General features: G+C 41.4%; 1 protein-coding gene across 1 annotated transcript in view; it reads right to left on the reverse strand.

Moving 5' to 3' along the window:
* Nucleotides 1-274: 274 nt before the first annotated feature.
* LOC117378396 (ectonucleotide pyrophosphatase/phosphodiesterase family member 3-like) overlaps nucleotides 275-14843 on the reverse strand; it is a 50129-nt gene continuing 35560 nt past the window's right edge. Inside the window, 8 exon segments of the mRNA XM_033974986.2 lie at nucleotides 275-411; nucleotides 921-998; nucleotides 1531-1663; nucleotides 2518-2672; nucleotides 3128-3173; nucleotides 8510-8682; nucleotides 10170-10257; nucleotides 12103-12172. Of these exon segments, the coding sequence (XP_033830877.2) occupies nucleotides 275-411; nucleotides 921-998; nucleotides 1531-1663; nucleotides 2518-2672; nucleotides 3128-3173; nucleotides 8510-8682; nucleotides 10170-10257; nucleotides 12103-12172 (880 nt within the window).

The following is a 14843-nucleotide window of genomic DNA, read 5'->3' on the forward strand; positions in this document are numbered from 1 at the left end:
ACCCAAAATTTGCAAAATAGGTCAAATCCTCCATCCGCGCTCCTGACCAAGACTAACTGAAGACCTGTAGATGGCTCCCTCTGCTTCTGACAGATTTAACCCAGAGACACTGAAGGATGGGTCAAATGCAGAGCATGAATTAAACCTTAATCTTAAACCAGGACTAAACTAGTGCTAAACCAGGATTAAAACATGACTACAATAGGACTAAACCAGGACTAAACCAGGACTAAACCAGGACTAAACCAGGAATAAACCAGGAATAAACTAGGACTCACTGAAGAATCTGGTCCGAGGAGTCATATCGTCCATTGAAGTCATAGTCAAACACTGGGCCGCTCACCACATTTAGTTCTTCATAGAGCCATGAATATCGTGGGAGCAGAGAGTCATGAAAGTAACTCCAGATCCCTGAAAGAAACAGACAGAAGGAGCAGAGGAGAGGGTCAGAGGAACAGAGGAGAGGGTCAGAGGAGCAGAGGAGGGAGTTAGAGGAGCAGAGGAGAGGGTCAGAGGAGCAGAGGAGAGGGTCAGAGGAGCAGAGGAGGGAGTTAGAGGAGCAGAGGAGAGGGTCAGAGAAGCAGAGGAGGGCTTAGGCGGAGGATAGCATGCATGGGTAAAAACATTTGGACGTGTATTTTTACACAGCCTTCAAAGTGCACGTAGAAGGCCACAGGTGTGTGCTGCAGTCAGGAGATGTGAGCTGTCTGGTGCAGTTATGTATCATTTGAAGGAGCCCAGGCTCAGAAACACTGTGTAATTGGTCTTTGAAATGTACTTTCACTGTAAACCCACTGCATATTACTGCATGCCCTCAGTCTAGTCTGAGCGACTCTTCCACAAACACGGCGGTGTCACGGTCATCACTGTTGCTGTAGCCTGTGCTTTGAGTTCAATTCTGCAGTGTGTTTAGGACTCACTCTTAAACTCTGGGAGCATGGGGATGATGTTGGAGGTGGTGAGAGCATCAAACTGCTGCTCTGCTGAAGAGTTCAGATCTTGAACGAACACAAATATTATTAAAGCTTCATAACATTAGATCATATTAATGCACTAATCAGATCATATGCATGCATTAAAGATGTTGTTCATTTGCCTGGTACATTTCAAAGTATAACTTTAATGTTTTTCCATGAAGATAAGCATATGATTTGCCTGCCACCAGAAATGTTACATATGGGGGCTTGGGCATCTAAACCAGGTCTAAACCAGATCTAAACCGGGACTAATCCAAGTCTAATCCAGGACTACACCAGGACTAAGCAAGACTAAACCAGGTTTAAACCAGGACTAAACCAGGTCTAAACCAGGATTGAACAAGGACTAAACAAGTATTTCACTAGGTCTAAATGAGGAGTAAACTAGGTCTAAATTATCTAAGGAGTAAACTAGGTCTAAATTATGTCTAAACTTGATCTAAACCAGGTCTAAGCGAGGACTAAATCAGTTCTAAATATGGGGGCTTGGGGCATCTTAACCAGGTCTAAACCAGGTTTAAACCAGGACGGTTCTGTAGTGTAGAGGAGTTACTTGGAGGGAAGAGGAACCCGGCGCTGAGGTTCTTGGAGCTGTAGACATCACAGGAGGAACTCTGGTTTGGAGGAACCCGAACATCAGGGCGGAGACAGTCTGAGACAAGAGGACCCAAAGGACCAGGGGAGGGCTGAGAGACAGAGGGGTTAGTACTACTGATACTACTATTACTACTACTGCCACTACTACTGATACTACTACTGCCATTTCTACTTCTACTACTACTACTAGTACTACTGATCCTTACTAGAGTAAACACAAAATTACTTCTGGTTTACCATCAGCTTTGCTGCATTTATTTCACTTTCACTTTTATTTATTCCGTTCTTCGCATCTCTTTATTTAATGGATTGGGTTTGGCTCATATTAGCTGCATTATCCACTGGAAATATTTTATTTATTTTTATTTATTATTTCTTTTTGTTATATAATACGTGACTGTTGTGTATCCAAAAAACATAGAAAGGTCTAAACCAGATCTAAACCAGGACTAATCCAAGTCTAATCCAGGACTACACCAGGACTAAGCAAGACTAAACTAGGTTTAAACTAGGACTAAACCAGGTCTAAACCAGGATTGAACAAGGACTAAACAAGTATTTCACTAGGTCTAAATGAGGAGTAAAGTAGGTCTAAATTATGTCTAAACTTGATCTAAACCAGGTCTAAGTGAGGACTAAACCAGTTCTAAACTGGATCTTATCCAAAAAACACAGAAACACACAGGAACAGGAAACAGCTGGTCTTAACTCACATATCTATGTTTTGCTAGCATGTCAGCTTCACGTCACTGGAAATATAGCGGTTTATCACAGGATCCAGTGTTTGAGAAATGATTACGGTTATAATGATTATTTTGTTTCTTTTTGTCTTTTTTTCTGCGTCAGTCAATGTTCTCTCTTGTCCCATTAACTCTGCAGTTTTGAGTATCTTCATTCCCGGATTAGCAAAAAGTGAAATGGAAACAAGTGTACAGATACTGACAGATTTGGGGAGTGTGTAGGACGTCCACAGAGGCATGAGTCTGTCCCTGCTGTACCCGCTCACAAAGCCCTCATGATGGAGATGGCAGTGGCTCTGACCCCCCTGGAGCAGAGCTGGAGGTCCAAAAGGTAGATGGGTCCTTTCTGATGCAGCCACTTAGAGAGGAGCAGAGGAGACACTTAGAGGAGCAGAGGATGGAAAAGAGAGGGTCAGAGGAGCAGAAGAGACAGTTAGAGGAGTAGGATGCTGAGGAGAGGGTTAGAGGAGAAGAGGAGACAGCAAGAGGAGCAGAGGATGGAGATGAGAGGGTCAGAAGAGCAGAGGATAGAGAGGAGAGGGTCAGGGGTACAGAGAATGGAGATGAGAGGGTTAGAGGAGCAGAGGAGATAGATAGAGGAGCAGAGGAGGCAGAGGAGAGGGTCAGAGGAGAAGAGGAGACAGTTAGAGGAGCAGAGGATGGAGAGGAGAGGGTCAGAGGAGCAGAGGATGGAGAGGAGAGGGTCAGAGGAGCAGAGGATGGAGAGGAGAGGGTCAGGGGAGCAGAGGAGACAGTTAAAGGAGAAGAGGATGCAAGAGGGTCAGAGATGGAGGGGAGGATGCAGAGGATTACCTTCTTCTGAGGTTAGGTTGAGTCTGTTGTTGATGCTGCTGTCATTCTGAAAAGAAAAACAGGGTTAGCCCTATTTGTCAGATGATCTCATCCTCCTGTATCTCTGTGTGTCAGATCATTGAATCATTTCCAGTCTAAAGAAAATCTCAGAAATGCTGTTTGTTCAGTGAAGCTCGTTTTACTGGAAACAGGAGCTCAAAGTCAAGTTTATCAGTTTATTTATAGTAAACAGTGAGTCAGGAGGTCACACCGCCCTGCACTCAGTAAATAAGGCAATGAGCAAAATGAGCTATGAAAATATGCCGCTATTTATAACTGAACAAAATGTAAATAACATTTTATTGAGAATCAGTTAAAGTTCACATTTGTAACCCATCCAGGAGCGTTCACATATCAGTACACATTTGTAGAGGTCTAAACTATAGAGTTAGCAGCTTTTACACAGAATAAGACCCCATGGAGACACAGGGAGGGCATCTGACACACAAGTAGGGCATTTGACAGATTTAGGTCTCACAAAGGACAGGGGACTACCTAAAGAAATGCAGAATTATTGAACTTGGTAATTGCAACCATTTAAATCTGGAATTATAAATACATATTTGACAATTCTGATGGAATGGATGAGCTGCAGATGAGCTGTGAGGGATGCATCTGAGACAGAAAGCAGATTTAACCAAAACCTTGTCCAAAACCAGGTCTGGATCCAGAGTTTGGGCAGAGCAGATGCACAGCAGATACAGAACGATGTGAACGAACTACTATGTTCCTGGTTCAGTCCTGGTTTAGACCTGCTTCAGTACTGGGTCAGTCTTGGTTTAGTCCAGGTTAGTCCTGGTGTTGAGGAATGCACTGTTGACGTTAGTGCATTGCCTCTAAGCCCTCCACTTCCTTGGAAAACGGCAGGGTTTTTTATTAAATGGAAACATCTTGATGCACCACAGACGCACCACAGAAGGAGCGAAATGCTTTCCAGGCATTCCATTAATACATTTTAGTCCAGAATAATGAGATTTTTTTTGTTTTGAAAATTTTTCATTACTTTCTTCAAAGTCAGAAGTTTACATACAGTGCATTTGAACAATTTGGGAAAACCCAGATGATGATGTCATGTCTTTGGAAGCTACTGGATTATTGACATTTGAGTTAATTAGAGACACACCTGTGGATGTATCTGAAGCTCACCTGAAACACACTACTTCTTTGTGTAACTTCATGGAAAAGTAAAAAGAAATCAGCCAAGATATCCAGAAGAGGACTGTGGATTCATCCTTGGTGCAATTTCCAGATGCCTGAAGGTGCCATGTTCATCTGTTCAAACAATTAGTCAAGTATAAACACCATGGGAATGTCCAGTCATCACAGTGCTTAAGAAGGAGACGGGTTCTGTGTCCCAGAGATGAACCTGCTTTGGTCTGAAATGTGCAGATCAACCCAAGAACAAAAGCAAAAGACCTTGTGAAGATGCTGCTGAAGCTGGTAAGAGTGTGTCGTTATCCACAGTGAAACGACTGTACTGTACCAACATGGGCTGAAAGGACACTCAGGAAGAAGCCATTTCTCCCAAAGAAATGGCAGATTACAGTTTACGAAAGGTCACAGGCCCATTCGTCCATCCATTTTCTTTGGCTTATCCTGGGCCGGGTTGTGGGGGCAGCAGTCTAAGCAGGGACTCCCAGACTTCCCTCACCCTGGACACGTCCTCCAGCTCCTCCAGTGGGACCCCAAGGTGTTCCCAGGCCAGCCGAGACATAGTCCCTCCAGCGTGTCCTGGGTCTTCCCTGGGGCCTCCTTCCGGTGGGACATGCCCGGAACACCTCCCTAGGGAGGAGGTCACAGGTAAAATGGCTTAATTTTTGGAGGCGTGTCCTGTGGTCTGAAGAAACAAAAAATGAACTATCATAATGGCCATCGCTACATTTGGAGGAAAAAGGGGGAAGCTTGCAAGTCCGAGAACACCATTCCAACTGTGAAATATGGGGATGGCAGCATCATGTTGTGGGGTTGTTTTGCTGAAGAGGGACTGGTACACTTCACAAAATAGATGCATCATGAGGAAAAAAACATTATGTGGAAATACTGAAGCAACATCTCAAGACATCAGCCAGGAGGTTAAAGCTTGGGTCTTACAAATGGACAATGACCTGAAGCATACTGCCAAACTGGTGACAAAATGGCTTAAGGATAACAAAGTCAATGGTTTGGAGTGGCCATCACAAAGCCCTGACCTCGATTCTATTGAAAATGTATGAACAGACCTGAAAAGGCATGTGTAGGCAAGATGGCCACAAACTTAGCTCTGTTACACCTGTTCTGTCAGGAGGAATGAGACAAAATTCCTGTTGAGAAGCTTGAGGAAGAATATTCAAAACCCTTGACCAATGTCATACAGTTTAAAGGCAATGGTACCAAATACTAATGAAATGCTGGTAAACTTCTGACTGTGAAGAAAGCCTCTGCCATCACTGTTTTGGAGTACTGTGTTCTCCGTATTCATTTCAGCAGCAGGAAAATGAGAGAGCTGGTGTTCACTAGCAGCTGCGTGCACTGGTGGATCAGCACAGCATCATGCCTGCCTCCTCTGCAGACATTTTGGGACCTGGACAGGGCCATGCTAGCTACAGGGAATGTCTTTTAGTTTCCAATTTCCTGCCCTTACTGTCCCTACATTTTCTTCTACAGTAGCTAAACACGGTGTTACTACAGTGGGCCCACCAGTTTCTGCATGTGCATGCCGTTTAGATGTGGCCAAGCTTGTAAAAGCCAAAGAGGAGTTCCTGGGCTTCTCCCCTTCACATGGTTCCAAAGTCTGACAATGGGTGGCATCCATGTGGAGATTTTCAGCACCTCAACAATGCCATTGCAAACAACAGGTCCCAAATATTCAAGATTTTTTTTGTGTATTTAGCTGAAGCTGTTTTCTTCTCAAAAGTTCATTTCACCAGGTCCCAGTTCATCCTCAGAATGTGCCCAAGACAGCAATGACTTGGGCACACTTCAAAATGCTGCACAGACTTCAGATTTGAATTTTTCTTTTACAGTCACATAGAGATTTTAGAAGTGACTTAGGCTACACTCACACTGCAGAGTATGTGGCCCAATTTGGATTTTTGTTTGTATCAGATCCCAAATGCGAAAGGAATGTGGCCGCGAAGTGATCTGCATGCGCACAATATCACACAACATCACATAACATCACACAGTGACACACAACGTCACACAACATCACATAACGTCACACAATGTCACACAACATAACACAATGTCACACACTGTCACACGCAGTGGCAGTAAACATGGCCTCGTGTTCTCTCAGTCCTGGAGTATTTTTGACTATTTCAAATTATTTGAGTAACTGGAGTCAACATTTGCTTTATCACGTGATTTCACAAAGTATATTAAAAAGGAAGAGGGCAAGGATTTTGGTTATGGCGGTATGTGGGAGCCTTTCTAACATTTCCATTTTGAGGAGTGTGTGGATGAGGAGTTGGAGCCAAGAGTGGTGGGACACTGATGTGAGCTGCTTCACTGATACCAACTTTTTTAATAACTTTTGAATGAGCAGGAGAACATTTGCTTATGCAAGTGATCGCCTTTCCCTAACTCTTGCATACCAAAACTCTATTTTCAATGAGCATTCCAATTGCAGTGATATTGGATACATATCAGATTTATTATCACATACGAATGAGGCCGGGGTTTGAAAAAACTGGAGTTGAGCTGTTCACACTGACATGAAAAAATCTGATACAGATCACAATTGGGGAAAAAAAATAAAAAAAATCAGATTTGGCCTGCAGTGTGAACATTGCTTATCATTCTCACTAGCAGAGGGTCTAGTTTAGATTATAAAATTCAGGGGCCTTTCCAGAAGGCCTTTTTACCTAATTAAGCAATTTTCTGTTTTCATTTTAAAATGACCAGACAATAACAAAACAAACTATTCTTTGAAAATAAAGTAAATAGATCATTAGCATTTTTTGACAATAGGCTGTACAACAGCAAATAACTGAAAATGTGGCACAGCTGAGATTAAATGAACTTTAGTGCAGTTTTAACTGAGGTGACTTCAGTGCACCACATTATTATTAGCATTATAAAATCACTTTTTCATTGTGGAGCTCCATTTCCCTGTGTGCAGCTGAGCTACACTCCACTCAAATGTCTCCAAACGTTTTCAAATGCACCGTAGCTTGTAAGTGCCCAGCCGTACAAGAACAGTACAATTTGCAAATGACGGACAAACCCTTTTTCTTGCTGGGACAGGTTAGCTAGCACAGGGGTCAGCCGACCTCTTCTCATAATATCCAGCTTTTCGTGAAATGCCGTCTTGTATTTAGTATAAAGTATATCTGCAACCAGATCAATCTCTTAAACTTCGGCCATTATGGGTTAAAAATATAGCAAGAGCTGTCTCCGGGTTTAGTTAGACATTCTGCAAACTGCCGTCTTTCACACTGTAGCAGTGCGTATACGTATCCAATCACAGTACACGTACACGTTTGTGTCGGGCCTTCTAGCTAGCCCTGAAATGCAGAATGGAGATCTGATTGGCTATTGAAATTGTGTCTACTTACAGTGGGCAGGGCCTGCTCTGTTTACTCTGAAGGCCCACAAGCTAGCTGAAATATAATTAGCTTGAAACTCTACCACAATAAACAACATTGGAAGCCACTCAACGAAGTGGATATAATATGACATAAAGAGAACACAGAATAGTGAATATTTTTCCATACATATTTATGAAAATAAAATAAATTCACTTTTCCGAGCATATTTAGGCTAGAGGAGAAGGCATTGCTGACCTTAATGGCCTGCCACTGGTTGACACATTATTTAGATGTCAATGTGTCAGGGACCTATGTGGAGGATACCTATGTTATATATGAGACATATATAACATAGGTATATATTTTATTGTAAAAGGGAAATGTTATGAATTCTGCTTACTTGATTATTCAGTTAGAAAGAGAGATCTGAAAAGCTCCTCATCTCTTATTTTGAACTTCTGCAATAACCCCTTGATTGATTTCTTTTTCAAGGGGGCTGCAGAGAGTGTCTCTGAACCATAGACTGCATAAACTAGACTGAGGGAGTGTGACACAACCCATAGCGCACAGCTCTAGCAGTCCTGGTTCAGTCTCTGGTTTAATCCTGGGCTAATTGTGGTGCAGTTCTGGTTTAGCCCCTGTTTCAGTACTGTTTGATTCCTAATTAATCCTGGTCAGGTCCTCGTTCAGTCCTGGTCTAGTCCTGGTTCAGTCTTGGATTAGTTCAATATTTTGTCCTGGTTCGTTCCTGGGTCATTTCTGGTTGAATCCTGGTTTTGTCCTAGACTAGTCTTGGTTCTGTACTGCCTTAGTCCTGGTTTAGTCCTGGTACCAGCAGGTTGCAGGAACAGCCTAGGGTATCAGGGGGGGTCAGGCTGGTCAGGGAACAGTCCAGAGCAGGGCTCAGCTCTGGGGGGAAGGAGGGGCTGAAGAAAGGCTCCCTCTGCAGGTGGTTCAGAGCTCCGTGGGTTCCGTTGTTCTCAGCCGGAATGATCTCCAACACATCTGAGGAGCAACATCAACTAGGAATTATTTCAAATGTAAAATAAAATCGAATGAAAGGCTATGTACCCCATACATTTGAGCAAAATGTATCTTGATATTGATACTAATATGCTAGCTAGCTTGAGACTGACTTATTTATGTGTTTATATGATCTCAGAGATGGTAGAGTAGCCAAAAATTGTACTAAGAATAATGTAAATAATATTACTTAAGTAGAACTACAAAGTAATGGTCCAAGAAATTACTCAAGTAAGAGTAAAAAGGTACTTGGGAAAAGTACTACTCAAGTAAGAATAACTGAAAGAGTAAGGGAGTAACATCTGATTTAAAATTTGAGGTGAAATCAATGTAAAGGATAAAACATTAAATAATGTATAAAATGTGTTATTTTCAAACGATAGAGACAAAAATGAGACAAAATAAATCACATCCGAAGGAGCTGCAAGAAACACAAATCATCAAATCATTTCATATTGTCAACATAAAGCGTTTTTCACTTGTAGAATTACTGGGAAGAGGAACCAAAACCTTTACTCAAGTACGAGTTCTGTTACTTCAATGAAAAATATACTGAATCAAGATTAAAAGTATGTCATATTAATCTTATCCTTTCAACTAAAAACATATCTTTGGGGTTGAACAACAACAATGGCACATCTTTCTGAAGCTATTGTGAAAAAATCATATCACTTTTGTTTATTTATACTGACAGAGACGTTAGACTTGGTGCCAGCATTTATTTCATGTGGACAGGCCCAGTGATTACAGAGATATTAACCATAAACCAGGTAAACAAATCTACAATCTGACAGTTAAACAGCAACTTGCACCTGAGAATTTTGACCTGTCTCCAACTCAGGTTGAACCATATCGTAGTGGAGTCAGCGAGTGTGACATCACCCATAACGTTCGGCTCCAGTCAGCGAGGCTGGCAGTTATGGGGCGAATTTGAAAACTAACTGCAAGTATCATAGCAACCAAAGAGCCAATCTGGACCAAAGCTATGGAAGGTTACTCGACTTCCTGCACACACCACTGGTTTAGCAGGGGTTGGGCGCTTAACAAAACTGTCAACCAAACCTGTTGCTAATGCTAGCGGGAGTGACTTCTGAGAAAGAAGACAGCTGATTTGTCTCTTACTGATGTTCATATTTTGAGTTACAGACACAATAGTCAAATAAAAATACCAGGATCAGTGGATTAGGGTCAATACAAACATTTTAAGACCAAGAATGATGAACCTGACTGCAGCATTTACGGAGCATTTTACGGAGAGAGAAGAGACAATTTTCTAATATAAAGTGAATTGGAGTCGGAGTGAATGGAGCTGCAAGAGCAGTCCATGATCACTTCCTATTTGGAACACGGTGGATAGAGGGTTAGCTATGTACATTTATATATGTCTATAGGTTAAACTAGAGGGATTCTAAAGTGTGCTCATGTCATGTGAATCTAAAATAATGTAAGAGATTAGAACCCAAACATACCACACATGAGGTTATACAACTCAATGTTGGAGAACGGTTCCACCACAGTCTGAGACTTGAACTTGGGCCCATAGCTCAAGAACATGGCCTGCAAAAAATATGAAAGTAAATCTAAGTGAAATAACAAAATATTAAAAAGCTGCATGCTCTAGATAAATATTTTAAAACCAATTGTGATCAGCAGAGGTTGTAGACAGGGCTGCTCACTTTTCCCCTTCCTGTTCACAGTAGCAATAGCACCAAATGAATGTAAATTTAAGTGGGTCAGTACCTTAGTTTTTATAAAGAAGTGTAGTGAGTGTAATATCACCTGTAGTGTATGGTTCCTGCCAAATAAAGCTTATTGATGCTAGCTGTTATAGGAGCTAATTTTGAGCCAAGTTCCATATTAGGACTCGTGATTGTGAGTATGATAGTAACAAAAGAGCCAATCTGGAGCGAGGCGTTTAAAAAAAATGCCCCTTCTTGCCCAAACCGCCGGTTTAGCAGGGGGTAGGCACTTAGCAACCCTGTCAATCAAACCTGTGGTTAATGCCAGTGGGACCACATTGGTCTGTTATTAATTGTCATACCTTGATTTACAGACACAATAGTGGAATAAAAAAGCCAGGATCATGTAGAGCAGGTTAAAACCAAAATGATGAGCTTGACCATGGAGCTGAAAGCGCCCCATACTCACTTCCTATTTGGAACGTGGCGGCTAGCAAGTTAGTGATGGCCTTTTATATATACAGTCTATGGTCAAGACCAATTAGGGTGAAGAGAGAATGGGAGAATTTGGGACGCAAAAAAATTATGAAATAGCTGCGATGACATCACAACATTCTATAGGCCAATAATTTTTAACACAGAGCAGCTCAAAATATTATTGTTAAAATGCAGATTTGTGTTGTAATACAGTGAGTTCTTGGGTCTAGTCACTAATAGAAAAGATCAGGTTTAACATTTGTGAATTTACCTTTTGGATATTTCATGGCAAAGTACAGTGCAATCAATAGGGAAATATGTCACTTGCCCTCATCTGTTCAATCCCAGAATAGAGGTGTTTGAAGTCTATTAAGTCAACAATCACTACTAATGATCTTAGACTAACAGTATTTTCAGGAAAAACTGGATAGAATTCAGGATTCGGGATTTGGGAGGCAAGCTTGAATTTCAGGACTTTTTCCAGATCTTTTTAATTTTTTAAAAATAAACTAAACCAATCATTTTATAAGATGTAAACAAGAGAGTCTATTGACCTCAAGACTTAAATGTATTGAGTTCACACACTTCATCCTCTTGTGGCTTGAACAAAACAAAACACACACACATATATATATATATATATATATATATATATATATATATATATATATATATATATATATATATATATATATATAAATCAACATAGCAAACCCACAAGCTGGCATGTTCCAAAAAGCATGGGTGCGATTCACTTTCTACTGAAAACACGTGGCCCCTCTCTCTGTAACTGCTGCTGTCAGGCTCATCATTTTGGTTTTAAAATGTCCATATTAACCCGCTCTACATGATCCCCTAAATCAAGATATGAACATTACTAACAGACAAATCAGGCTCCTTCTTTCCAGAAAGTTAGAGCTAGCTACAGGTTAATTGACAGCCTTGTTGCTAAGAGCTGCCAAAGCAGCGGTGCTGGCGGGAAGGGCATTACCTTTAACAGCCTTGCTCCTGATTGGCTCTTTCGTTGCATGCTCAAACTTCCAAAAATGTTCCCAGATTAGCTGCTATATGTGCTAGCCTTCATCACTGTGGGTGACGTAACACTCCCTCAGTTGACTTCTTTATACAATGTATGGTTAGTATTGAATAGTTTGAGACATGTTCACTGTTTTAAGGCAGCTCTGACAAAGCAAGAAACAAGCAAGTCCATTATCATTTGTAATAATATTGGTGGTGGTCTTCTCACATGCATGCTCTCCACGTCGTTGTCATAGCCGTGATTCCCTCCAGAACAAAAGGTCAGAGATCCAGGATATCTACAAAACAGACCTGGTTTAGATTTGGTTTAGACCTGGATTAGACCTGGATTTGGGTTAATAACTTCCAACAATGTAACCAATTTTCACTGTAATAAGCCCATAATGTAATAATTTCAGTGAGCCAATAACATAATAACATAATGTGATACTTGTGTTTATTTGCTCACATGGTTAAGGTGATTGACTGAGTTTTCAACAACTTTGCAATTTCTGCAAAATGTGTGTTTCAAAACAAAGGACATCTGGATGTTTAAAATTCATAGGACATATTCCATTTAAATAAATAAATGAATAAATAAATAAGTAAATAAAAAGCTGAATTGAACAGAATGCCACTCCCAAATAAGTTAGTGCTATATTGGCTGCAGTTATTCCATTATGGCATTTTTTCCCCTTGCCGAGACAATAATGTAACATTGTAACATCATTGGCTCACCATAATTATTACCGTAAATTTCGGACTACAGAGCGCACCTCAATATAAGCCGCACCAGCTAAATTTGAAAAGAAAATCAATTTTGTCCATATATAAGCCGCACCTGAATATAAGCCGCAGGTTTTCATATTGTAACATGAGATATGTACACAGAAAGACGGTGCACCGACACGCTTTTTTTTAAACTGTGCCTGAAAATTGGCACCAACACGACAACAACACGGGATGAACACATCTGCAGGTTTAGAAAATAAAGCTGCACCAACACGGAAAATCTGCTTTTATTTCCCCTGAAAACTTTTGTCGTCTTTTTACATTGACCAAGTTGGATTCATTGATGTCGAGCTTACGTGCAGTGGCTCTATTTCAGGGGTCGGCAACCCGCGGCTTCGGACCCGCATGCGCCTCTTTCAGCCTCATACTGCGGTTCTGCGTGGCTTGGGAAAATTAATTTTAAGGATTTAATTGAAGTGTATTTTATTTCTGTTAGCTCTTTTTTATTGTAGTTTAAATTGGAAGATTATTATGATCTTAAAATAAAATTATATTTTCTTATTTTTCGTTTCTAAAAAAAATAAGCGTCACACTCGCGGAACAATGTTCAAAACAAACACCGCTCACGTCTCACAGACACAGACACAGCTCACAGTCCTGCGTAAAGAGCCCTGATTTTCAGACGCTGTGCGCACAGGGGTCAGGAGCAACTTTCGCCCGTACCTAATGACACGCTAATAAGCTCGTCCATAGATGTATCATGAAAATCCTGCTGGAAATCGCCACAGAAATCTATTTGATGTAGTAGCAAGTATATTATCTGCTCTTGTCTCCGCGATGACGTATCACGTATAACACATCAGACACGACGCACAAAAGTAGAGCCACAAGCGAGTGAAAATGAGCCAAAATAAAAGTCTTTGGAGAGCTTTTAACAAAGGGGAAAAGGACAACTGAGGAGCCAGAAGAGGAGACTATGATCTCCAAGAAAAAGAAAGATAAATTTAACAGACAATGCCTACTTAAAATCTGGGTTTGTCGCTACAGGTTGTTTCAGTGAGGGTTTTATAATAATAGGCGAGTCCAGCTCCTTTGTTCTGGCCCAACCGGGTCGGCATTTTTATTTCAACAAGTCACATTCTCTGTTCACACATGGTCACTCTGCCGGGCGTAAACCCGTAAACATAACTCACGATCGCCCTCTAGCGGCGGGTCTGTTGTGTGCAATTCAAACAATATACCATATTGTTACATCTTTTCTCCTTTTGGAAAGCTTTTCTTCATTATATTTTTTTCAAGGCTTTACCGAACATGGAACGTATTACATTTGTAAATAAAGATAACCAACACATATAACATCTGAAACAGTATGCCATTTTAAAGTGGCATGACCCCAAAATTCTAAAACCAACAGTGCTATAACATTTCATTTTTTCTCTTTTCCCCCATAATGAAATAAGTGCCTGGTTAGGTAACAAAGTCTTTGTAGCGCTGTGGCTTGTGAATAACCCTACCACTTCTGGTTGTCAATGGCACCTCACTGATGGTCTGAGGGGCTGAATAAGGTTGTACCGAGTCTGTTTGGGCATTTTGTGGGACTGCAGTCTCTATGTCGGTAGGCACTGTTTGTGGCACTTTATGAGCACGTCTGAGGTGTCTACGGTTCCTCCTGAGAACTGTGCCTGACTCCAATTCAACCTCATAGGATCTCAAGTCGATAAGGTTTTTCACTGTACCTCGCCTCCATTTGGTGTGGGGCTGATAAGGCTGTACTCTCACATAATCACCTGTTTTCAGGGGAACGAGATCCCTGGCTGATCGGTTGTAGTATGCACACTGACGAAGTTGATTGCTCCGAAGTGCCTGCTCAGCCTGAATCACTGTGGGTTGGAGAAGGCTGGTTTTGACTGTGAGTAATGTCCTTGTGCGGCGGCTCACCAGTCTCTGTGCTGGGCTGGTGTCCAGTCCTTGTGATGGTGTGTTGCGATGATCTAAGAGTGCAAGGTAGGGGTCTTGTCCAGAGGCGTTGTGTAACAGTCTCTTTGCCATTTTGACTGCAGACTCTGCTTTTCCGTTACTCTGTGGGTACGCTGGAGATGACGTTTTGTGTTCAAATTCCCACAACTGGATGAATCTTTGGAACTTTTGGGATGAATACTGTGGTCCATTATCAGAAACTACAGTGGTGGGGATGCCATACCTAGCAAAATGTGCCTTTAGATTCTTTATCACTGTAGT

The sequence above is a fragment of the Periophthalmus magnuspinnatus genome, chromosome 11 (genome assembly GCF_009829125.3).
Source record: "Periophthalmus magnuspinnatus isolate fPerMag1 chromosome 11, fPerMag1.2.pri, whole genome shotgun sequence".
Lineage (NCBI taxonomy): Eukaryota > Metazoa > Chordata > Actinopteri > Gobiiformes > Gobiidae > Periophthalmus > Periophthalmus magnuspinnatus.